A 24,378-nucleotide genomic window follows, 5' to 3' on the forward strand; every position below is an offset into this window, starting at 1 on the left:
AAAAGTTTAAACATCATCTCTGTGGCTCATGCAGTTATGAACACCTTGTATAGTTGATCTTTTCTCACACTAACCTGATCAGGCTGAACAGGACTGATAGGAAGAACCGCCTTACATTGCGGCAAAAAACGTTCACGGCGAGTCAAGCACACTGATTTACTTCTCAGACATGACTCCAGACATCATCGCAAATCCTAGCCACAGACACACAACAGAGCCGGAAGCACAGGCAGCCAAGAATTCCAAGAAACACAACGTCCAGCCTGACACTGATACAAAGAGAGAGGCAATCCCCTTTATCTCTGAGTGCGTCAGACCTTAATGCGTCAGTGATGTAGTGCGAGTGTGAGTAAAGTGAGCTTTAGGGCCGGAAGAGGCTGCGACCGTTGGGCAGCTGAAAACGCACATGTACGTCTAGTTTACCTGGCCGACGTCTCTGGGAACTTGGACAGGAAGATTCTCAAGATTCAAACAACCTACCAACACTGTGGAGTGCTACATGTGCTCCCGTTGCTTCCCGAAAGGACTCACCTGCTGCTCTCATGTCTTCCATAGCCTCCTGAGACCCAACGTCCTCGTGTGGGGACATTACATTTTGGCTTCCCTTCACTATGATATTTTATTCTGTTTAATTTAAACCTATTGGCATCATTCGTGGGTCATCTGATTTGCAAATAGAAAAGGAGATGGCGGCGATATCAGCAGCATTCTTCTATGGTTCCTCCAGAACCAAAAGTAGACAGGTTTCTAATGCTCATCCAATTTTAAGGTTGAAACTTGTGAATTTGTACCTTAAAGTGTCTGTAGTTTTAAATGGCATAAGAATTTGTCCCATTTTAGTAACATTTTTGTTACACAACTGTTGTTTTCTTTTGTCCTACTGATCCAGAACAGCTCATGGAAAATAAAAATACACTCCAAACAAAAGCTCGGGTTCCAGGAGGATAGTTCTTGTATCTTTGATTGTTCTTCTGTTTTTACTTCTGTCCATACTGTAACTTTTACATACCTGATTGCTATTAAAATATCGTTCCATTGCTTTTTTGTGGAATTGATCTTTGAAAAAACGTGCACTGACCTGTAACAACAATAACAACATTAATTTCTGATATAGCCCAAAATCACATACAGTGTGTCTCAATGGACTTTGACAAGCTTCACCCTTCTGCACACAAGGAAAAACTCCACACAAAAACCTAGGAGAGAGAAAAACAGAAAGGAAGAAACGTTGGGAAGGAGTGATGTAGAGAGGGACCCCCTTCCAGGGTAGAGTGAACCTGCAAATGGTGTCAGTGCAGGGCTGGTGATGATTTGTCCAATAAGAAAGAAAGAAAATAATATATAATAAGAAGTCCTACAGTTGTAGGGTTGGAGAAGTCCAGAGTGTTGTCAAGTGTCATGGTCTACATTACATGTCCGTCATGATGCTACTGGTCCATTTGAAGATCCCTGAAGCTGTAGTTGTTACGGTGGGCGTGGCTGTGGTGACCCTCTGATTCGTTTCATGGTATGTAAGCAGTTGTCAGGAACCAGGATTTATTTGCTGGTCTCTTCACTGGGGTCTGCCAGTAGTCTGGGTGCTTAATTCCGTGTCTCGGAGAAAACAAACAGAAGCAGCGGCAGACGGTTGCACTGTACGACCGATACTGAAATATGTGGTGATAGTAGTATATTGGTGCTACAGTGGCCCGGTACCCTAACTAGGACAGCCTAACTAGGGTGAATTTAACACTGTCTGTGTCTAACAGGGTGAATGTGTGATAAACTGGACTTTATAATTGACACTGCGTCAAAGTGAAGTGAAATGAGTGTCTGGGACTTTAACAGAAGGCCCGAGAAAACAGATAGGTTTTGCGATTGGATTTAAACACTGAGACTGTGTCTGAGTCCCGGACACTGACTGGCAAGCCGTTCCACAACTACGGAGCTCTATAGGAGAAGGATCTGCTCCCAGCTGTGACCTTCTGTACTTTTGGTACCAGTAGTCACCCATTTGTACTGTCCCTAATAATACAAACATACAGATAGAGTGTAAAAGTCGGGGAGGTGTCTACCTGTATAGTGTGGAAATGGATGGAATAGATTTCTGTCCCTTTTTACCTGTTTGCAGCAGATCAGCCTTCACTTATAATTAAATAGTACAAATTTGCATGCTGCTCCATTTTCTTTTCCTTTTCAGCATCTGTCCTCTGGTGGCATTGCAGAGAATTACAGCAAGGGAACACGTTCCAAAAGCTTCTGGCCCAGTGATCCTGTAATAGTTTTTTTGTGTGTTTTTTTTCTCAGACAGCCTCAGTGTACATACTTGCCCCCCCAAAAATAGCACACAGTAGCACACTCTTTTACACTCTTTATTTGGCAGACACTATTATCCAGAGCAGCTTACATAAGTGCTTTAAGATGCCTATCATTGTGTCATTTGGTTCACTAGTTTAATAACGCAAACCTAACTGTTTTGATTAATTTTTTTATTAAATGTACGTGCAAAACCTATTGTGTTGTTCAAGAAACTGTTAGAAGTTCCACCACCTAGAGACAAGACAGAGAAGAGTCTAGATGAATGGAATACAGAGAAGAGTCTAGATGAATGGATGGAACGTAGCAGTGGAGTAGTGTGGGAAAATTTGGAAAGGTTGAGAACAAGTTGTGCTGCAGGTCGAGTTCTGGATCAGCTCCAGAGGTCGTTTCGGGGTCTGTAGCTTTAAATGCTAATGACAACGAGAGAGGCAGGATGAGGAGAAGGACGGCCTATAGAAGTGAGCAGGCATTTGTGGAAATGATGTCATCAGCACCGTTCTCCAACCACAATGTTTGGTGCGGACAGAGCGTCATGTCAGCATTTTTCCAGAAAAAAAAAACTGAACCCACTGGTTCTTCACAGTCTCGGAACTGTAAAAAAAACTGGTAAGCCTCAACTCATCCCACGGAGTCAACTTTAAAGAGACGGGACACAAAAACACAGCCAGCCAAACTTAATGTGCAGGAAAATAACACCCCCACCACCAAATATTAACCCTAAGGGCAGAGCAGACTTTGAGGACCTGCCAAACACTATCTGAAGTTCCTTTATATAGGTGGTGGTTTTCCACGACATGGAAGCACTGTACTTAGCCCGTACGTATCCTGGACGAGCCCCCAATTGTTACCCTCCTGTTGGTCTAGGTCAGGGGAGAGAACCAGGCTGAAGTGGTGGGGCAGCAGGAGGACGAGGGCAAAAAAAACCCAACAGGTTTAGGGAAAATTGACAACCATTTATTACAGTGACAAGTATTTACAGTGGAAACTCACCACGGAAAGAAAGAAATAAACTCATCTTTCTCCAATGTCACCCCCTAGACTCGGGTATTTTGAACACCCTGGGCTGGCTAACCAATCCCTCCAAAACATACAAGGGTTGGTGCCCGGCCATTACTCCCAGGGTGTATAACAGTAACTCCTACGGGTGACATGCTTGCACTTACTACCTCTTCCAAAACACAGTTAACTTTTGACCTTTTTGTACACTAACCCACCAACAACTTCTTCAGACACCAAATGTCAAAAGAAGTCATGAAGAAAAGAAGGCGAAAAGTGTAAACTAAAGTGAACTAATTAAGAGAGCTTTTCATTAAAAAAGTAATTTAGATATCAGTCTGCAAAAACAAGCTTTGCAAACTGAGGTTGGATGAAAACCACTCCTGCTGAAATGTTGAAGCAGCCCTTTCCAAATATGCTTTTTTTTTTTTTTTTTTAGAGGAGTTAAAGTTTTAGCTGTGTGGGGTCTGGCCACTATAATACTACAAGCAACATACAGTACAGTCCAAAAGTTTCGACACACCTTCTCATTCAATGTGTTTTCTTTATTTTTATGACCATTTACGTTGGTAAATGTAAATGGTCATAACTGAAGGCATCAAAACTATGAATGAACACATGTGGAGTTATGTACTTAACAAAAAGTGGAGTCACCGGACCTGAACCCAGTCGAGATGGTTTGGGGTGAGCTGGACCGCAGAGTGAAGGCAAAGGGGCCAACAAGTGCTAAACACCTCTGGGAACTCCTTCAAGACTGTTGGAATACCATTTAATGTGACGACCTCTTGAAGCTCATCAAGAGAATGCCAAGAGTGATAATCAGAGCAAAGGGGGGCTATTTTGAAGAAACTAGAATATCTATATTTGTAATGTATGTAAAAAACATGTTTTCACCTTTTTTTGTTAAGTACATAACTACACATTCATAGTTTTGATGCCTTCAGTGAGAATCTACCAATGTAAATGGTCATGAAAATAAAGAAAACACATTGAATGGGAAGCTGTGTCCAAACCTTTGGCCTGTACTGTATCGGTTAGAAGATGACTGCTGCCCCACAATGCTCCTGTGAATTAGGGTGACCGTAAAATCCATGCCAGCCTGAGCTAGGACAGGATTTACCGGCTACATTTTGGGGGGGGTTGTGAGTTGTAGCGAGCTGATTGGTCAGTCTCCTGTAATCCACTCCACGGGCATTACCAGTATTCACTGGAAACAGTTGGACGAGCCTTTCATTCTCGAAAGCAAACCAGTCAGAACCACCAGGGCTGAACAATGTAGCCAAAAGTGCGACAATGAAGTCAGGGCACTGAAACCATACATCCCTGCCGTAGACGACCTGGGCGTTTCACAAAATACGATTCTAGCTCAGGCCCCCCTGCTAACTGCTTTGTCCAGCACCCCCACTGCTGCTGGTTTTATTGTGGTCTGAAGGCTGACCTTAATGGTGACCCTGCTGGTAAAATGCACTGGCAATAAGAAAAAAGAAAAAGGTTGCCGGTTCGAATCCCAAACCGCCAAGGCTCCACTGAGGTGCCACTGAGTCCCCACACACTGCTCCCCGGGTGCCTGTCATGGCTGCCCACTGCTCGCCAAGGGTGATGGTTAAATATAGAGGACACTTTTCGTCGTGTCACCGTGTCCCGTGCTTGCTTGTTGAATGATTGTCCATTTGTTCCTTGGATTTTTGAGGTTGGTTGCCTGGCAACACATGCGCGACAAGGACATTAAAGGGCCTCTGTCCCACGGCCACAGGTGTGCGCTTCTTACATTTACATTTTACATTTACAGCAGTTACCAGACCCCCTTATCCAGAGCGACTTATAATCAGTAGTTACAGGGACAATCTCCCCCTGAAGACACTCGGGGTTAAGTGTCTTGCTAAGGGACACAATGGTAGTAAACGGGGTTCGAACCTGGGTCTTCTGGTTCACAGGGCAGTGTGTTACCCGCTAGGCTACTACCACCCATTTCTCCGGCCTCGAACCCGGGCACGTCGGGTGTGAGCTGGGGGGTTGTTGGGGAGACCCTCTGAATGGAAATGTGGAGGAGAGCTGCGCTCATTATTCTCCGCGCCGCTATTCATGCCGGGGTCCCGTTATCTCATTATTATTCAGGCCGAGCGAGAGAGAGAGAGAGAGAGAGAGAGAAGGGGGTACAGAGAGCGGACATTGTACGGGGGACGGAGGCAGGGGGAAGAATGGACTTCTGAGGCCGTAATTACCGCCGGCGATTAACCGCGGAGAGAAATTGGGGAGCGTTGGCATCGCGGGAATGAATTTAATCCGGCCGACAATGAGGAGCGGTACGGGACGGCACCAGGAATCTGACCTCGATTCGGGCAAGTGAGCCCGGGCGGTGGAGAGGGAGAGCGCTGCCTGGCCCGAGAAACCCCCCCGAACCCGGACAAAGATCCAGCAGCTCCCGCACCGGCATGAGCAGCGAGGAGGTAAGAGATCCCCAGGACGGGACGCTTTTTAAAACCACGTGACAGGCTCTTCACCCTGAACATCGCACCCCGGCTCATTTGGAACTTTAACGTGTGTATGAAACCGGTTTAAAATTTTACTAGTTGTCTTTAAAGCACGAAATGGCCAAACTCCTGCATATATTGCTGACTTCAGACAAAACCCCTAAGGTCATCCAATGAGCTGCTCCTGGTTGTCCAAGGGTGAGGGGTCCTTCTCGGCTTTAGCTCCGAATCTCTGGAATGCCTTACCACTGGACATCCAAGTCTCTCCGTCCGCCTTAGCCATTAAAAACCAGTTGAAGTCATACCTCTATACCCAGGCATTTTGAGACTGAGCTTTATTATTATTACTTTACTTTACTTTACTTTACAAAACAAAGAGCCTTGATAAGGTTTAACTTGTCAGAAATAGAACATGCTAGGGAATTGTTAAGTTCCAGACGAAATATTTTTTTTTATTTTATTTTGTGAGTGTGTGCATGTGCGTGTGTAAGTGTTAGACTCGTCTGAAATACTTTTTACACAAGTGGGTTTTCAACTGTTTCTTAAAGGTGTTAGTAGTCTTGGCTAGTCAAATTATTATTATTATAAAAAAAATTCTTGATGTTAATTTTATCCTCAGCCATTGTTTTATTGAGTATTATTTTTCACATGTACAGCACTTTGTAAACAGCTTTCTGTGCTTTATGAATAAATGTATTATTATTATGATTATTATTGCTAGTAACATAACTCTTTTAAAGTCTTCAGTGTTGAATAATTAGGAACAATTCGGTGCCCCAAAGTGAACTCATTCTCTGATAAAGAGCGACAACAAGCAAGCGAGAGTTTCAATTTTATCATCTTTGATGAGGGTCGCGGCCTTTGCCCCCCTCCTTCGGTCCAATTCCTATAAAGCACCCAAGAAGGAGACCCGATCCCATAATCCCGGCTGGAATTCCGGCTTCGGATGCCATGTTCCTGCAGATCTTTCCGAGGGTAAACTGTGCAGCAGCTTGGGCTGTTTGTTCAGGAGCCTGACACTTGTGCCCGTGCTTGGGAAGCCATTGTTCTTATCGGAGTGTTTGACACAGTATAACATTGATAACACCGACCACAGCGTCTTATCTCTTCTAAAGTAGCGGATAGACTGCTATTTCTCGTCTAGTTCCAGTTTTTAATGTTTTATTTATAAATGATCTTTTTTTTTTTGGTCCTTGCAGCCCGGCAGGCTTCTACATCTGGTTCTGCGGACGCTTTGAAAATGATTATGAAATGAAATTAGTATCGATAAATCAGGATTATAACTGCGCCAAGGTCACATCTAACACAAACCAGCTGCCCATTAAAGCATCTTTATGGGGAAAGCGTTCCTGAAGAGAATCTGCTGGAAGGTCTGAAACTGGCTGCGGACAGACATCTGTCTCGTTGATGCACTTCCCAGACTTGACTTGTGCCATCTATCTCCGAAGGGGTGTGTGGCCTGTCACCGTAACTTCTAAGGCAGCTTTCTGAGGGAGTGACGACAGACAAGCAGCGAAGAACCATGTCTCGCTCGGACGAGGTCAACAAGATGACCGAAAATGTTTACAAGGTACTGCTATCGGGAGGGGTGAACCGCTGGGCATGTCTCATAACACTTAAATACGTTTTCTCAACTTAATTCTAGGGGATCCTGGACCAGTTCAACCCCAGTCTGAAGAATTTTGTTGCCATGGGAAAGAATTATGAAAAAGCTTTGGCGGGTAAGATAACAGCGTCTGTTTATGAGTAAAGTGTAGCCGTATGGTTTTTCATAACTGTACGAACGCGATGGCGTTTGTTTGCTGGCAAGTGTGTGGGGTCTTCTCCTGTGATGGACAGCTTCTGTAGATTGCTGGGAACTATGTAAGAGGGTGTAGAAAGGTCACAGGAAAGAGGGTTTGGAAGACTCATCTTTGAAAGAAGAATTGTGGTATAGACGTCTGACTAGTCTTCCCTCACTCATGATCTTAACCAGGGTAATGGATACATTTGTTATATTTGTCTAGTTAAAGGTTCCCTGACAGGATTTTTAATGTCAATATCTCTTATTGGTCCACTAATACTGTATCTGAAGTCTTTTTCCAGAATTCAGCCGTGGTGCAGAATTACAGTCCCACAATGAGATGTCCCAGGATGCGCCGTTTCGGTGTCTGTAGCTTTAAATACTAATGAGGGGGAGAGAGGCGGGACTTGGAGGAGAGCGGCCTATCGGCATTTCTAGCCACTGCAGGACCATAGACAGGCTAGGGGAACTCGTATTAATTAAAAATAATCTCACAGTGAATTGCTGAGCTGCTCTGGGCATTCTTCAATTTTCAATGTGAATCGACAATGAATAAAAAATTCTTACGGCTGGCAGCAGATACTTATCAAGATAAGTTGGCTCTGAAGGAACGGTGATTCCAGCCAGGTTGTACTGACACCACGCTGCACGCTGACTTCTTCAGTGGCCCACTGAGCGATGGGTCCAGTCACATTTTAAGAATATTCCCGTGGTTTCCAGGCTTCTCCACTTGGTCTGATCCGGCCTGGCTCGGAAAGTCTGCCCAAGGCAAAGATTAGATGTTTGTACGCTCTTCGGTTTGGTTCTACTTCTGCATTTTGTTGTCATGGCGACCAAGGCAGATCTCCGGCGTGAGTGTAATGACTGCTAACCATCTGAAGGAACCATTAGCATTCAGGCCATGGCCAGACATCCTGCACGACCGGGCAATGCGAACAGGTGCCTTTCCCACTTCACATTACAGGAAAGTTCTGGAAGGGACTGGTCTGATTCCACATGTTCTCCAGAGCAACAGTTCTTTTGACTAAATGCGATGTCTCATTGCCACGCTTCTTTTTATTTTTCACAGGAGTGACCGTAGCAGCTAAAGGCTACTTTGATGCCCTGGTCAAACTGGGCGAGCTGGCAAGTGACAGCCAGGGATCCAAGGAGCTGGGTAAGATTCTCTGATGGCGAAATAATCATAAGAGGAACACTGAGATGGAAATGTTGTGCAAGGGACGGAAGGACCGAGCGAAAGCCGAGAAAGAGGAAGACAAACAGCCAGCGAGAGGCTGACCGAGGGAAGAAGGGAGAGGGGAAAGCGAAAGACGGAGGGAGAGTGGGGGCATTGTTGAAAGATTAACAAGACCACATGATCTCATTGTACTGCTGAAAACAGTGGGGGAGGGAGTGAGGGAACGAAAGGGAGAGATGCCAAACCCCACACACTGCGCAGTTCAGCTCCCAGCCAACCGCTCGGCCCAGCAGGACGACGCCCAAAACAAACCAGCCTACAAATGAACGCAGGGACGGCCTGGGGTCCCGGTCAATGCAGTCTAGACCGGGCCGGAGTACCACTGTAACTCCAGAGAAAGTTTCCTGACGTTGCAAGAACGCGCCTCCACGGTCACATCCGAGATGACGTGAATATGCAGCATGCGATTGGATGCTGAATTTGATCGTCTTGAGTCCTGACACGATGCCCGCATGCCTACATGCAGCCAGAGAGTCCATGGTGTTTCAATTATCTTTCTTTAGGAGCATCTTGGCATTCATCCTCAGACCATCTTCTGTCTCTCCTTCTGTCTGTGTGTTTTGGACACTCCATTGTCTGCGACTGGAGTTTACTCTACATTTAACTCATGATACCGATCGGTAAAAGTGGATCCTGGTTTAGCGAGTGTTCAGTGAGATTCCTTTTTCCTGTGTCTGATCTCATCGAATGTTGTTTCCAGGTGACACGTTGTTCCAGATGGCTGAAGTGCACAGGCAGATCCAGGTTCAGCTGGAAGACGTGGTCAGTGTGTGTCCAGTGGCTGTGCTCTGCGTGTGTGTGCAACATTTAGGCCACAGAGTTTGGCCGTTTCCAGTTCCCTGCCAGACAGAATTTTTTTTTTTACTAGAATATACTTCACAATGACTCCTAAAGGACTTTATCCTGTAGGAGCAATTTTATTGAGCTACATAATCTGAAAAGTGTAAGGGTGTGTATGCTGTACGTGTGTGAACGGTCTAGTTCCAGATCCAATGTCCCCTTTTCTTAATGTTTGTTTGAGTCCATTTCTCCGTTATTAATAGCTTTTGTTCTTCTCTCCTCAGCTGAAGCTGTTTCATTCAGAGCTTCTCTCCCAGCTGGAACAGAAACTGGACTTGGACATCAAGTACTTAACTGTAAGTTTGATCCTAAAAGCTGATCCTACTACTCCAGTAGTTTGGAGCTCAACCGGTTATGCGTTGTGCTCAAACGAGGACTTGACCTATTTTGGAGTCATTCAGAAGCTCCTCATTGAAATGCAAAGAATTTGCCTTGACCTCAGTGTGCAGGGACCCTGTAGATACAGATGTTCCACTGTTGTCATTTTTTTTTCATCCCTACACACTTTTACATGTTCTTCATACATGCTGTAACAAATGCAGCAATAACCAGTAAATGCTGACTTGACTTCTTCAGTTAGATAAATCGAAATGCATTTTCTCAGGCAACACTGAAGAAGTACCAGAGTGAGAGGAAGTCCAAGGCGGAGTCCATTGAACGTTGCCAGTCTCAGCTGAAGAAGCTACGCAGGAAGAGTCAAGGCAGTCGCCACCCCAACAAATATGGAGACCGAGAGATGCAGGTACCCGGCTTAAACGCTGTCACGATCAAAAGGGTAGGGTTAGTACGAGGGGTGTGGTCTCACAATTCCATCCGATTACGATGCATCACGATGCAGCCCAGCGAGTTTTCTACATTACTTCACGTTATGTTTCGTAATATGTCAGTGAGATGAGCGTCAAAGCCTCATTCACACAGACAGATGAACAAGTTTGTGCCATCAGGTAATCATGGACTGAACGGCGTTCAGCAGCAGCGTTATTCTTCATCAATTCCTGCCAAAATCGCGACGAATGTTAAGCAGCGTCGAGGGAACGCCAGAGAAACACCAATTGAACACAGAAACAAATGGTGCTCAGAGGGCGTTTAATTCGGTGACAAGGCCGAACTCCTACCCGGATCAGGCCGCCACAGTCGCTACCGACACTACTTTTTAACTAGAGAATCACCAAGCAAGGTCATTATTTAATCGATTATATTCCACCTGCATCACGGTGCTTTGATTATGAGATTCATTTCAAGTTAAAAACAGGGTTTGCATTGTTTTTTGGGCTCCTTGGTCTTGACTTGTGTATATGTGTGTATGGAGTGTTAAAAAAGACCTGATGAACGCTGCAGCAGCCGATTACACGATGAATCGGCGCGTGCACGGGCCGGCATGTGTATTATTCTGTTGTCGGGGTTTGTTTCTCAGCGTCTCAAAGCAAATAGGCCGGGATTAAGCAGAAATCTGTTTCAGCTGATGTGTGGCCAGTCGGCCGGGATTTGGAACGAATAGTGTTTTTGGAGTGGAGGGGAAGGAAAGAGGGAAAGAAGAGATGATGGTGAGACAAGATGAGTGGTGCTGAGGGAGAGGGGTGGGTGGTGTTTTCCCACAAAGACCGGACGTAATGTCTCATACCCGGAGTTCCATTACTTTTTGCTGATGCTTGTTATCCACTTTAGTTAGTAAATGGGAGGTGGACCTGTGGTCATGGAGGTCATAGGCAGTCGTGGTTATACCAACTATCCTCCCATTAAAAACACATCCTCCCATTAAAGTGACACATTATAGCAGGTGATTAGACCACAATAAATAATTTCTTAAATTTCATCAACTTTCATGAGGTCTATAACTTGTACAATTCAATTGAAATACAAAAAGTAAAAAAATGAGCTGGTTGCATAATTGTTTTAATGCTCCTTTTGACTGAGTCACAGTGTCCGGTCATCTTGGGTTCATGCCTTCCTTCAGTTAAAGAGATTCTGATGAAATAAAGTTCAACTGTACTAGTACTTTAACACTTTTTATACGGCCAAATCAGTCATGTATTTCCCCTCAAAGTCAAGAGTGCTTTTGACCTACTCATGAGTAAAAAGGAATGACCGATTTCACATATTGTCCTGGAGCAAATAGTCTGTCCAAATGGAAATACTTAGTGGTTATTAGTGGTATAGTAACAATTTATTTTACTTCCCCTCTACATACAGACATACTAACATATGTAAGTATGTGTAAAATTTTGTGGTCCGATGAAAGTTCGCAGCTGTGTTTTTGGTGTTGTTGCACTGATATGTCTTGTGTGTCCTGTTTGAAACGCTGAAACTTGAGCTGACTGTATGGTAGGATTGGCGGCCGCATGATATTTTCATCATCCTCCTCCTCAGTATGTCGAGTTGATGAGCAGACGACAAAGTGAGTTGGACACCCTGGTCGCCGTGGGTTACCGCTCAGCCCTGACGGAAGAACGACGGCGATACTGTTTTCTGGTGGACCGCCAATGCGCCGTCACCAAGCTGCTAATGAACTACCACTGCAAGGTGAGCAAATTCACCGCTGCCCTGATAACCACAATGCTGCTTTGCAGAATATTTTAGAATTGGTCAATTAATTTGGGTTGTTTTCAGCACATAACATAAAAAAGGTGATAAAGTGAATTGATTGTCATTGTGAAACAGTACAGCACAGCACACAGTGACACAATGAAATGTGTCCTCTGCTTTTAACCGTCACCCTTGGTGAACAGTGGGCGGCCATGACAGGCGCCCGGGGAGCAGCGTGTGGGGACGGTGCTTTGCTCAGTGGCACCTTGGCGGCTCGGGATTCGAACCGGCAACCTTCTGATAATGCTAGGCCGCCCTGAAATGCTCAGGCAGTGGTGGTCCCACTGTTAATTTTTGTGTGGTAAATATTGAATGAGGAGTCTTTTTCTACAATATATTTTGTAATGCTGTTGCAGAAATGCTCAGGCAGTCAGAATCCCTCACGTTGTCTTTGTGCTCCTTTGCTATTAGGCTGATTGAAATGATCCGCGTTCTGTCGCCAGGTGAGGGAGCTCTTGTCTCAGAAACTGTCGTCGTGGCAACAGTCCTGCGCTCAGCCCACAAAGCTTCCAGAGCGAGCCCTCAACCTGCTGCGCCACACCGCCCCGCAGACCTCGGGGGCTTCTGTGATAGCCGAGGTCCTCCGGCATGCCAAGCTTGGACCAGCGCAGCCAGTGGAGCAGGTGAGGAGGGAAGGAAGGGTGGCAGTAGCCTAGTGAACCAGAAGACCCAGGTTCAAACCCCACTTGCTACCGTTGTGCCCCCGAGCAAGACTCTTAACCCCGAGTGTCCACAGGGGGGGACTGTCCCTGTAATTATTGATTGTAAGTCGCTCTGGATAAGGACGTCTGATAAATGCCGTAAATGTAAATGAACCAGAAGACCCAGGTTCAAACCCCACTTACTACCACTGTGTCCCCGAGCAAGTCACTTAACCCTGAGTGTCCCCAGGGGAGAACTGTCCCTGTAACTACTGATTGTAGGTCGCTCTGGGTGAGTGCGTCTGATAAATGCTGTAAATGTAGATGAATAAAGGATGCGGTTCTTCTGTAATTTTTCTCTGATTATGTCTCTTCTTGCCTCAGCGTCTGTCTGTACAGGAAGTGCCTCCTCTGCTCAACGGCGATAGCGCCAGTCGCTCACAGCAGCAACAAAGAGACTTCCAGTCCGGCCAGACCGAAAGCGCCTCGCAGATGCCCTCGGCCCCTCAGCACACGGCACACAGCTGCAGCAGCAACGGCAGCACCAACACCAGCTCCTCAGGAGGCCACGTCCCATCCCAGCATTCCCCTCTCCACGCCACATCCAGCACCTCCAGCCTGCAGTCCCCGCTGCCGTCCGTGTCGGCCGTCCTGTCCCTCAGCCACGGCTCCCCGTCCTCCCACAGCTCCCTGCAGGGCCTGAGTCTTTCTCCTGCGCCCCACAGTCCTCCCCTGCCCCACAGCGCGCCTCTGTCCAGGGCCATGACCCCCATTCCCTCCGCCCACCAGGGCATCAGCCACTCCCCTCCAGCCTTTAACCCGCTTGTGCTGAAGACGATGGAGCTCTTCTCCACCTCCACGCTGCCGCTGCCCAGGAGGCCGGTTAGCGAGGCTCGTTTCGGTACGTACGGTTTATCGACGCATCGCATTACAGCAAACGCTTTCATTACAACCGTGAGGGACAGAAGAAACCTCCAGCGTTTCATCTCTAAGTGTGGTGAAACACTGCGGCACGGCACGCGGTGACACAACGAAACGTGTCCCCCGCTTTTAACCACCACGTACCTTGCTCGGTGGATTCGAACCGGCAACCTTCCGATTACGGGTCCGCTTCCTCACCCGCAACGTTTCCTTTTGTCCTCACTCCGCAGGCTCCACTCTACCTAGACTGCTCCCTCTCTCGCCTCCCCCTCGCGCGGAAGCCATGTTCGCCCACACTGCCACCGGCTCGGAGGGGTTCAAGGGCGGAGGAGGCCTGGGCGGGGGAGGGGGATCCTCGCTGTTGTCCTTCCTTCCAGGAGACACCTTGACCCTTCTGATCAGCGAGCCTCGGGATGGCTGGCACTACGGTCAGAACGAGAGGACTGGACGGTACCCTGACCTTTAACCTTCTTTTAAGAATGTCATATCTCATTAAATTCTAAAAAAAAAAAAACTATTACTTTAGTTCTAATTTTTTATACAGAGAAATCATGTCGACGTTCTCCTTGTCTCTCACACTCGCAGGAAAGGCTGGTTTCCGTTCTCGTATACACAGCCGTACCCCAACACCGCTGACCATCCAGAGAGCAGGTAAGGAAAGTGGCGATTTTCTACCAGTGACAACAGGCGAGGTCCACCTTCTCCCTTCCTCTCTGCTCAGCTCCCTCCTGCTGTCGAAGGTGAACAGCACCAGTGCCGGCCAGCTGGACAAGCTGGAGAGCATCGTGCCGCCGGCCCCCGTGCGGCTGAGCCCAGATTTCCAGGACGAGTGCTGCACCCCCTCCCAGAGGGTCAGCACCTTCAGACCCCGGCCCTACAGCATGGTCAATCCGGAGACCAGCCAGGTAACTCGCACCGGCGGCACCCTGAACCCAGCAGCTCCGTCTCGACCCGTTCCGCCTGACCCCAAAGCACAAAAACCCGTTCTCTTTCAGATCTCCTCTGATCTGGCCTCCCCTCCTCCATCACCGACTAGGTAAAGACCTTCTTCACTACTCGTTCTTCTCATTCCCGCGAGCCAAATTTAATACGCGAATGCTCTCCTCCTCAGGGCCAATCCGTTTGCTCATGTCCGACTCAGGAAGACGGTGACCAATGATCGCTCTGCACCTCTCATTGAATAGGACTTTTCAACGTGGTCAGCCATTTCAGATGAATGAGAAATGTTTTAATGCTAACTAATATTTTTGTAGTTATTGCCGAGTTTGAAAGGAATCCGTTTATGATTAATGTGACAAATGATTCACTAAAGAAAATCAATATTAGCTAATCTCTAAATTGATCTCCAACAGGCATTTTTGAGAATATTCCCACAGGAAAGCATGGATTTGAACATTTACTGTGACGCAGGGATCAATTCCAATAGATATAGCTGATTATAATTTCAAGTTATGGATAAGTAGCCCAGACATTTCGACTTATTTTATTTTATTGTTTTTTTAGAAATTGTAGGTATCTCGTTTTTTTGGTCTAGGTGCAGTATTGGGGTTTGATAGTGTGAGTATATTGTAGATGTGCCAAATCTGTTATCTGGCATAATTCTTTCCCAAAATGTGTACAACAGATGTTTGTGACATGTTTACATTTATGTTTATCCCTTTTTCATAAGATCTAAGGCAAAACTATTACTATCATTTCCCAATACGGTATAGAAACTATGTAGATTACGTACTAATTTTCGTAACAGTATTATTTTTCAATTGTGTACATGTTTTCTCTCTTTTTAATATCATTAATAACACACTTTATTAATTACAATAGTGGCCTTAAATGCTTTTAATGCTAAATGCTGTGATGTAAATATTAATGACAGTTTAGAGAACCGGAGAATTTATACACCTCATTCAACATGTGACCTTACGAATGAATGCTGTAAATGGCCTATAATGAAATGTAGATGGTAAAACCAGGTTGTTGGGTTTGGGTTGAGGACGTTTGTTGTGGGATGATGAGTAGGACGGGATCTCAGCATTAGTCTTCATTATTTCCCCCCGCTGTCGCTGTAGTTTAGCCGTGCCTGTGTCCTGGTTGTATTTCAGGTGTGAGTTGTGAGATTGTGCGCTTGCTGTATAGACGTAACGGGCCATATTCCAGGTTTTATATCGGCGTGATGCGCATGCGTCTCACTGTAAGGATATGAGCCGGGGCAAGGGGTGCGGTGAGTAAGACTGTGTCAGAACGTGGACAGTAAGTCGGAAAGTGCTGAATGGGTTGGGATGTTGAAAGCATGTTGGAGTAAGTGTATATGGTTAGGTAGAGTCAAGTGTAGAAGAGCTCTCATTGCATTTTCCCATCCTTTAATACTCTTTCTAAGTTCAGAGGATGTTAAAAGGCTGCCATGATTTATCTCAAATTATGTAAAGTACTTGTACTGAGCAAACTTCTTTAGATTATATAGATTGTTATGTTACTTTGAAGTACATTTTCCCTTTTAGATATGCCACTAGCGGATTTGTGTTAATTGTGATTAATAATGTAATATTGTGAATGTATCTGGTGCCTTTGTGTATTAATTACACTAATTTCCTTCTGTAGCATTTTGTAAAAGACATGAATGCCTTAGTCCACATGTAAGTGCATTATGGGTGTTCCTTCCAACTGGCCAGATGAAATTGTTAGACATGATGTCTGTGGCTGAGCACGCTTCAGACTCCAGACCTGGAGCTGGGATTTCCTACATTTTCCCGTCCCAGCCTGCTGTTTCCTTGGCTCCAGTCAAGATTGACAACTTTATGTTGGTGTTCAGTTTGACTGAAAGAATGCCGGACCAGGGCTATCCAGGAGCCTGGACACCTGACCCGAGGTGTCAGGTGTAGTTAAAATTCTTTAATTAAAATGACAATAGCTGCTTTGACCGCTTAATAGCAGTAATGTTTTATAATGAACCGTGACTTGCGTATATGTAGTATTATTTTTCTTCTATGGAACTGAGAATGGAACCCCTGGTCTGTGTCATAGCCCCCGGGGGCTCGTCCAAGATTGTCGTCAGCTTTTTAATGTAATGTGTATAAATCAGCTTGCATTGGAGGGGCAACCATTACACGCTCCAAACTAAATTTCACCTTAAAACACCGTAGATACAGACTAACTTCACAGAGGACAAGCATGTATTCTGTAATGTATGTTTGAAAAGATTAACTTAAATAAAATATGTTAATCAGCAACAGACTCATTATTACGGATGTCCAGCTTCAGTACATGTAATACACTACAATACTTGCAATGGTGAGAGAGAAAAAAAATAATGATGATTCATAAACTAACAGCCATCCAGTTCTGCAGCCACCTGCCTGTCCACACTGGGGGTATGAAGCTGACGGAGGCGTCAGATGGGGGAAGAGAGTCTCATAAACCAGGGCAGTGCCTAATCCAATCAGCACAAGACCTGTCCTCATGTTTCCAAAAAGGTAGCTTTACTCAATGTCCTCCACAGAAAGAGCTGCAAGGCACACCATCTTTTACATCCGTCCATGGCGTACCCGCTGCATATGTTCCAGGTGGTCACTCAGGTTCCCACACCCCTGGATTTCTCTTCGAAAGATGGTGTCAATCGCATTGAAAGACCACTTGATCAAATCCATGATTTCCTCGGCTATGAGAGTCGCTCAAGGTATGCGACAGTAGAGAAGAAAGAGGAGCGAGCCGGAAAACGGGAGGGAGGAACAGAGAAATAATGCGTCCGCCTCCGCTGAGAGCAAGATTTTTAAGAATTACGTATAAAGAAAAAAGCACCTCAAGGGATGTATTTAAATAACAGACCTTTAATGCACATGACAGACAGGAATGGGTGTCACAGGGTTTATAAGTTCTTCAGCCAGTCTAGATTTTGGCCCTGGGGATCACACGGGTGGCTCGGGACGTCAGGCATGTTTCCATTGTCTCTGATGGGAACTAAAAATGAAAAGAACTATCAGCATGATCATGGAGCATGTCATTTAAAATACTTTTATCCAGGGCTAAAACGTCTCTTTAGTACAAGTCCTGTGTGTGTAATGTTAACACAGACCTGGATAGTTGTACGGTATGGCTTGGTTGATCATTCCTGAATATTTCCTGAAAGGGCTAATAATGGGAACGATAACAGCTGCAATATGAACAGAATGTACGTTATCAACAACGCTAAGCGAAACACAACCACAAAAACAGCTTAAAATTAAATAACAATATTATATTTAATTGATAATATAAGTGGGATAATCATTTCATGATATTCGGAGAAAATAAGCGATATTAATTGTAATTGTGTTACATACTACGTGACAGAAAAATGAGCACAAACAATTCCATCTTAATTTTTGACCCTTCACGCATTTAGGCCATCAGATAATGCCGATAATAGATGAAAGTCCAAATAAAGTTCCAAAAGTGTCTTGTACGCTTTAAACATAGGAGGAGTGGTAAAAGCACGTCTGTAGTATAGAAATGAACTTACCCAGTAACCCCAGTCCACAGGCTACGGTCACCACAGGCTCCTTATTCCACGCGTTCTTCAGAAACGCTCCAGCTCCTACAAGACAAACCATTTACCATGGGCCACCAAACTTCACGTGACCAAGCGAGTTGGCTTCAGATAAGATTCCGTTCAGCACAAAAGTACACGCCTCGCAAAAAAAACACCTTCTGCTTTACATGAGATTCAAAATAGAATGTTCTACAGTTTGGAGCAATTTGCAATTTGAAAGTGGGGTGATTGTCATTGTGAAACAGCACAGCACACAATGAGACAACGAAATGAGTCCTTTTAACCATCACCCTTGGTGAGCAGTGGGCAGCCATGAAAACAGTGTGGGGGGACAGTACTTTGCTCAGTGGCACCTTGTGATTATGGGTAAACCTTCTGATTACGACTAGAGCACCACTGACAGTAACAGAAATGCAGGTAGTTGTTCATCTCAGATTTCATTCCAGCCAGCCAGTCCCATTGATGGAGTGAGTTAGTGGTGAGCACTGCAGATTTATTCACCAAATTTAAGTACATCCGTATGCTGCAGGCACGTCGTGTTGTGTGAATTAGATGAATTAGTGAACCTGTCGTTCACTGAGAGGCATTTTAATACATTTTATAAAACATCCAGTGCTATTCCTGCACAAAATAGCAGGTCCTTGCTACAAAAATCATATTTGTGGAAATACTGTGTATCGAGGCAAAATTCCAAGATCTAGCTTTTTTTTTACCCATATAATAAACTCTTCATTTAAATCTCTACATAGACTTGAGCCACTGCAGCTGACCAGGGAATCAGCGGCGACAGCTTACTAACCCAAGGTCACCTCTGTCAAAAACAGGCTAAAAAGACATTTAAAATAAGCCCTGCATCGCCCAATAATTTTTCAAAGACACTATAAACAATGCGATCGAATAGTTAAACGACAACGGAAGATATTAAGACGAATAAACACATTTTCTTTTGCGAACGTGCTAGAAGATACTTACTGCCCGCCATGTTTGTTTCTGCAGGTTTACAGAGCATCATGGGAGATGTAGTTCATGCGGCGAGGTGACGTTCAAATCGCGCGACAAAACACGGCATAGCGAGATTCGTGCGGAGATGTTTAGCATAAGCTTAGAAATAGCGCAGATGTGAAACATTATATTTGGATTAAGTTGTCCGGCTAAAACGGAACGAATGACGGTTAAAATTGGCTGTGGCGCTGAAGGAAAGTAAAACACGGTAAGAATTTGTAGTTCTTTACAGACATGAGGGTGACAGTTTCAGCTGTAAAACCTGCTGTATCACTGGTTTGCCCTGAAAATGATTCGTGTTCATTTACAACACGGACAAAAAACTTTGATCTTTATACAGTCGGCACGCAGGACTGTGTAACGTCCCACAACTTTGCTGGTTTTGACAAGAACTGGTTTGATTGTATATAAGTGATGTCCTGTTCAGCATCTTCTTTGCGAGCCAGATGATGGAAGATTTCTCTGGCCTGGCCCTGCCTCCCCTGTTCGGGGGCCATATTCTCGAGGCCGAGTTGGAACCTGGTGGAGTGGAGCTCGGACCAGGTGACGATGACATGGGTACCGGCGGCGGTGAGCTTCTGGACGCGGCGGGACAGTGTCCAGGCCACGAGCAGGATGACGAGCACAGAAGAGAGCTTGAAAGGGAGAAGTACGCGGCCCTCGCTAAAAGATGTAAAGATTTGGAGCAGGTGAGAGTGGGTGGGACGGCGGTGCTCCATTTAGAACGTTCAAATTCCAGCCCTGCCTGTTTATCTCCGCTGCAGGTCAATGAAAGGATACTGGGTCGGCTTCACCAAGTACAAAGATTAACGCGCAGACTGAAGAAGGAACGGAGGTAATGATCCTTTCCACCCGCGTTGGCTCGGGTTGGCTGTATTCCGTATTGATCCCTGTCATTTTAAAACAGGTTTTTAATGAAAACACTGGACTCGTATGGAGACGATTACCGGAGTGCACAGCTGACCATACTTCTGGAGGTGAGGCAGTGGGATAAATGCAGACATGTTATGCAAGAATATTGCTAATACTATAAAAACAATACTGTGTATAAGGGATATATGTCTGCAACGACCACTGAACATTTGCATTTTCCCATTAGGATGAAGCTGGAGCAGTTTTGGATTCTACACCAGGAGCAGATGATGATAGGCCAAATGGTTACGCAGGCTCCTCCCCTTCTGTTCCCCCACAACCCACGGGGGGACCAAAAAAGAAGAGACATCGCATCCCCAAAGAGAAAGAAAGGGACACCCAGGTAACTGAATCACAACTCTTGTGAATGAAGATGCAGAGATTCTGCCATTAGCCTGTTTGACTGGTTCTGGATTTAACATCATCTTGTAAGTGTCAGGTTTTGATTTGAGTCCAGCGTATTTTTACGGTAACATTTGATCAGATTTAACCCTTCCTTAGACTCCCACAAAGACACAGCAGAGTATGCTTTGAGTTTGGCATAAAAAAAATGGAACACATGAATTTCTCTGCCTTTTACAGACTGAAGCAGATCTCGCCACGTTGGCTGAAACAACGTTCACTGGATTCCCCAGCCCAAATTCACTCTCACAATAACTGGAACCAGCAAGTGTACCACATGGCCAGTTCATATTCTGAACTGTTTCTGTGAAGGAGTTTAGTCATATGTTAATAATTGAATATCAATTACAAACTTGGTTAAGACTAAGCAATGTTAAATTGTGCTCACAAAACAATATTTATTTTGTCAGGTCATGTTTTCCTGATGTTTGCAGTGGTTAGATTTTAAAATAAAATATCAATTTGTATGTATTTTCATCAATGGGTGCTATTAAAATGGTTTATATAAAACTGGCTTATTTGTGGTGGATGTGCATACGGTCAACCTTCAGTACACAGGCGCCCAGGGAGCAGTGTTTGTGGACCGTACCTTGATCGAGGGGACCTCACTGACGGGTTGGTACCTGCAACCCTTTGGTTATGAGTCCACTTCCTTACTTGCTAGGCCACCACTGCGCCTTTTTTCTATTGTGCATCCTGTTGCCATGTCTTCCCCATTCATATGATGTAAAGAAAATTTACCGGTCCAGGTCATTGCTCTGTGGTCCAGGTCGGATGGCACATGCCCGCTGTAGGGGCTTTTGGCAGTGGACACTGGTCAGTATTGGCGTCCTGACTGGTCTGAAGATATGAAGCCCCATACATAACAAACCGTGATGTACTGTGTGTTCCAACACTATTTTATCACAACTTCACTGGAACTTCATTTTTTTGAGGTTCAGTATGAGGTCGTATCTGAAAGGAGATTTTGTCATTCAGCTAAATACGTGTTAGACGGTAACAACGTTTCTCTGGAATCTGGAGCTACATGTAACATTTAAACAAAGTACATACTGACATAAAGTGCATGTGTGCGACAGACAAACTGGGCTACATAAAGTTTGCAAAGTGCAAGAAAAACATTTACACAACAATGAGACAGTGCTAAACTAGTGAAATGAATAATAAATGTGCAAAGGAAAAATAGTGCAAATATTGCTGTGCAAAGAAGAACAGTGCAATAATAGAAAATATTACTCAATATAACAGAGGTAGTGTGTGTGTGTGTCCAACTAAAGTCCTGAGCAGCCTGAGCCAGAGTAAAATGGATATTATCAGGTTGGGGCGTAGTGACTTTTCCGGGTTTTTAATGACCGTAGGAACATGACGTCATGGTTTAAGCCCATTGTTGTACAATGTTCCTGATAGGTGTGATTTCTTAAAGTTTTTCAGTATTTGCATTACCCGAGTTCAGGCTGTGAGGGATGCAATGCTTTATTTGTTTTGATACATGAGGACACAACTTGAGTGATGAAGAACGGCTATAGGTTTTTGTGGAGTGAAGATAGTCAGCAAAACCAAAAACACTATAAATCCAACTGGGGTAAAATTTATTTTGAATCAGTAGACAGGGTGTTAAGAAATTCAGAATATATATTTAAACTATTTTACAATGGATTACAGGAAACAATGCAGAGTTACATTACAGAACGTAGTATTCTGTCACATCTCTAGTAAGTTTGTGATCCTTAAATTAACGATGCTTTCCATAACGGTTGAAACGGCGGTAAAGGAAACGGATTCGCTTTTCTAAGTTGTGGCGGTCTTCTGTCATCATGCGATCTCCGACCATCCTTTTCTTACGAATCAATCTCTGCAATTCGTTACCTCTGAAGCCTTTTACCCAGACTGGGCCTTTGATCAGCTGCTTGGGGTGTACCTTGAAATCACCTAAACCAAAAGAGTGGCATGACATGTACAATATCAAACATGCGCATGCATAAATAGACCCTGTCTTGTAATGCAAGTGCGTTGATGTTTTCACTACATTTTTCATTGTCATTTTGCACATTTTAAGGGACAAATGTAGTAATGGTTTGTAGTGGTGAATCTAGAACAAAATGTCCAGTTGATCATCAGGAATGTCAGGAAAGTTACTCCAAATTAATAAAAGTCTGTAATTTTGACTCACCTAAAATGCCAATATTGTCATAAACACCGAACATGCTTCTCTTTTCTGTCCATCGGTCCACATCTTTGACTGCAGGTATAGCATGCATACGTATGCTGCTGCACAAGCCTACAGATCCAGACACATGCAAGCTCCATAAGGTACAGCAAGAGTGATAGTTAAACATTAAATTACTTTGTTTACATGTCTAAGACTCAAATTACCACTATGGCCTCATCCTTGTACTATTTAGCATGGGTGGTGGGAGACGGGCTTTCATAAGCCTCCACAGGAAGTAGAGACCTACATAATTTTATTAATTAATAATCCAATTATTCAAATGATTAAACTGGCGTTTAAATGGTTAAAATCCTGACAATTTATTATTATTGACCAAGTGATTTATGAAAAAACCTGAAATAAATATAGATGTATGGGGATTTTATGGCACATTTTTTTCACACGCTCCAACATATCCAGAATGAGCAGCAAATTTAAAAGCCCTTTTCTCTGCTGGAAACAATCAACACACACGAGCACAAGTTCAACTTACTCGTGGAAAAAAGCCGCTTGCAGTGCAGCACAGAGGAGCGTATGAGACCGCCAAGGACAGACATCGTTCCCCTGGAAAAACAACATTATCTAAATGAAAACCAGTAAGTCTTAATGTTCAAAAAAGCAGACATTTCGGCTGGATAACGCTAGCAACGTAGCGGCGTAAAGAAGGGGAAACAAGCTTGCCTGAGAAAAGAAGAGTGCACGGCAATCCAGAAATGGTTCCCACAGTCTCGTATAAATTAAGCACAAGTCACGCCGATTGTGTTCAACTTAAAACTCTGGAAATCGGGGCAATCTTCTTTTTTTTACCAGTAGACACACTGTATCGTGACCGCCACGGGCGCAGCCATTTTGGATGCCCACAATGCACTGCGTCTTACAAGCGTTTACATTTACGGCATTTACCAGACGCCCTTATCCAGAGCGACTTACAGTCAGTAGTTACAGGGACAGTCCCCCCTGGAGACACTCAGGGTTAAGTGTCTAGCTCAGGGACACAATGGTAGTAAGTGGGATTTGAACCTGGGCCTTCTGGTTCATAGGCGAGTGTGTTACCCACTAGGTTATTACCACCCAGCAGCGCCCTCAGCTGATGTAAACTCATCACACATGTATAAACCAAACCGCTTTTTGTAAAGATAAAAGTTTTCATTGATTTTTTTATTGTTATGATCTCTGTAGCATGGCCACCTTTACCGTGGTGTGTGCAAGTCTTGCTGCAAGTCGCAGCAATAAGAGCACGATTGTTTCAATTCACATGTTCGCCCTGACGTCAGTGGAAATTAAAAAGAAAACATGAAAGGCTGTTATGAAGGCTGTTATGAAAATGTTACACTTTGCTGTGTGTGTGTGTGTGTGTGTGTGTGTGTGTGTGTGTGTGTGTGTCTATATATATATATATATATATATATATATATATATTTTTTTGTGTGTTTTGTTTTTTTTTGTTTTTTTTTTTAAATCAAATTTACATTCTGGCAGATCTTCAAGATTATTGGAGTAAATGGCAGGGCTATGCATTATTAAAAGATGCATTTAGATTTGAAGTTGATAAAGAAATCTG

The 24,378-nt window shown here is 44.5% G+C and overlaps 4 protein-coding genes across 6 annotated transcripts; 2 read left to right on the plus strand and 2 right to left on the minus strand.

Annotated features, from left to right (window-relative positions):
- Positions 1-5,417: 5,417 nt before the first annotated feature.
- LOC114791027 (brain-specific angiogenesis inhibitor 1-associated protein 2) lies at positions 5,418-16,994 on the plus strand. Of its 2 annotated transcripts, XM_028981527.1 has the most exons (16): positions 5,419-5,741; positions 6,965-7,135; positions 7,214-7,335; positions 7,411-7,486; positions 8,618-8,704; positions 9,486-9,547; positions 9,850-9,921; positions 10,230-10,367; positions 11,993-12,145; positions 12,652-12,831; positions 13,234-13,750; positions 14,001-14,220; positions 14,356-14,421; positions 14,492-14,675; positions 14,766-14,806; positions 14,882-16,994. In XM_028981527.1, exons 3-16 carry the CDS (start codon positions 7,288-7,290, stop codon positions 14,952-14,954), a joined length of 1,917 nt encoding a protein of 638 aa, XP_028837360.1. In that variant the 5' UTR covers positions 5,419-5,741; positions 6,965-7,135; positions 7,214-7,287; the 3' UTR covers positions 14,955-16,994. The 2 variants fall into 2 exon arrangements, with proteins under 2 accessions (XP_028837359.1, XP_028837360.1); XM_028981526.1 differs by having other exon boundaries at positions 5,418-5,741; positions 14,492-14,806.
- Positions 16,995-17,571: 577 nt separating this feature from the next.
- ndufa3 (NADH:ubiquinone oxidoreductase subunit A3) lies at positions 17,572-19,334 on the minus strand. The gene is made up of 4 exons (XM_028980825.1): positions 19,265-19,334; positions 18,263-18,337; positions 17,837-17,914; positions 17,572-17,721 (listed from the first exon to the last, which is right to left on the minus strand). Exons 1-4 carry the CDS (start codon positions 19,302-19,304, stop codon positions 17,630-17,632), a joined length of 285 nt encoding a protein of 94 aa, XP_028836658.1. The 5' UTR covers positions 19,305-19,334; the 3' UTR covers positions 17,572-17,629.
- Positions 19,313-21,118, plus strand: tfpt (TCF3 (E2A) fusion partner). Of its 2 annotated transcripts, none has more exons than XM_028980824.1 (6): positions 19,313-19,502; positions 19,722-19,983; positions 20,059-20,129; positions 20,202-20,271; positions 20,394-20,549; positions 20,789-21,118. In XM_028980824.1, the coding sequence occupies exons 2-6, from the start codon at positions 19,741-19,743 to the stop codon at positions 20,861-20,863; spliced, it is 615 nt and encodes a 204-aa protein (XP_028836657.1). In that variant the 5' UTR covers positions 19,313-19,502; positions 19,722-19,740; the 3' UTR covers positions 20,864-21,118. The 2 variants fall into 2 exon arrangements, with proteins under 2 accessions (XP_028836657.1, XP_028836656.1); XM_028980823.1 differs by having other exon boundaries at positions 19,315-19,502; positions 19,741-19,983.
- Positions 21,119-22,178: 1,060 nt separating this feature from the next.
- Positions 22,179-23,669, minus strand: mrpl51 (mitochondrial ribosomal protein L51). The gene is made up of 4 exons (XM_028981446.1): positions 23,499-23,669; positions 23,311-23,381; positions 22,779-22,886; positions 22,179-22,537 (listed from the first exon to the last, which is right to left on the minus strand). The coding sequence occupies exons 2-4, from the start codon at positions 23,372-23,374 to the stop codon at positions 22,341-22,343; spliced, it is 369 nt and encodes a 122-aa protein (XP_028837279.1). The 5' UTR covers positions 23,375-23,381; positions 23,499-23,669; the 3' UTR covers positions 22,179-22,340.
- Positions 23,670-24,378: the final 709 nt, after the last annotated feature.

This window comes from Denticeps clupeoides, chromosome 5, assembly GCF_900700375.1.
Source record: "Denticeps clupeoides chromosome 5, fDenClu1.1, whole genome shotgun sequence".
Classification (NCBI taxonomy): domain Eukaryota; kingdom Metazoa; phylum Chordata; class Actinopteri; order Clupeiformes; family Denticipitidae; genus Denticeps; species Denticeps clupeoides.

Coding starts and splice junctions, on each gene's coding strand:
- LOC114791027 (XM_028981526.1), top strand. CDS start 7,288: ATGTCTCGCTCGGACGAGGTCAACAAGATGACCGAAAATGTTTACAAG. Junction 9,548..9,849: donor AGGTTCAGCTGGAAGACGTG/GTCAGTGTGTGT, acceptor TTCTCTCCTCAG/CTGAAGCTGTTTCATTCAGA. Junction 14,807..14,881: donor CCTCCTCCATCACCGACTAG/GTAAAGACCTTC, acceptor TCTCCTCCTCAG/GGCCAATCCGTTTGCTCATG.
- ndufa3 (XM_028980825.1), bottom strand. CDS start 19,304: ATGATGCTCTGTAAACCTGCAGAAACAAACATGGCGGGCA. Junction 18,338..19,264: donor AGAAACAAACATGGCGGGCA/GTAAGTATCTTC, acceptor TTTGTCTTGTAG/GAGCTGGAGCGTTTCTGAAG. Junction 17,722..17,836: donor CATACCGTACAACTATCCAG/GTCTGTGTTAAC, acceptor TTTCATTTTTAG/TTCCCATCAGAGACAATGGA.
- tfpt (XM_028980824.1), top strand. CDS start 19,741: ATGATGGAAGATTTCTCTGGCCTGGCCCTGCCTCCCCTGTTCGGGGGC. Junction 20,130..20,201: donor AGACTGAAGAAGGAACGGAG/GTAATGATCCTT, acceptor ATTTTAAAACAG/GTTTTTAATGAAAACACTGG. Junction 20,550..20,788: donor AGAAAGAAAGGGACACCCAG/GTAACTGAATCA, acceptor TGCCTTTTACAG/ACTGAAGCAGATCTCGCCAC.
- mrpl51 (XM_028981446.1), bottom strand. CDS start 23,374: ATGTCTGTCCTTGGCGGTCTCATACGCTCCTCTGTGCTGCACTGCAAG. Junction 22,887..23,310: donor CAAGCGGCTTTTTTCCACGA/GTAAGTTGAACT, acceptor CTGGATCTGTAG/GCTTGTGCAGCAGCATACGT. Junction 22,538..22,778: donor TGACAATATTGGCATTTTAG/GTGAGTCAAAAT, acceptor CTTTTGGTTTAG/GTGATTTCAAGGTACACCCC.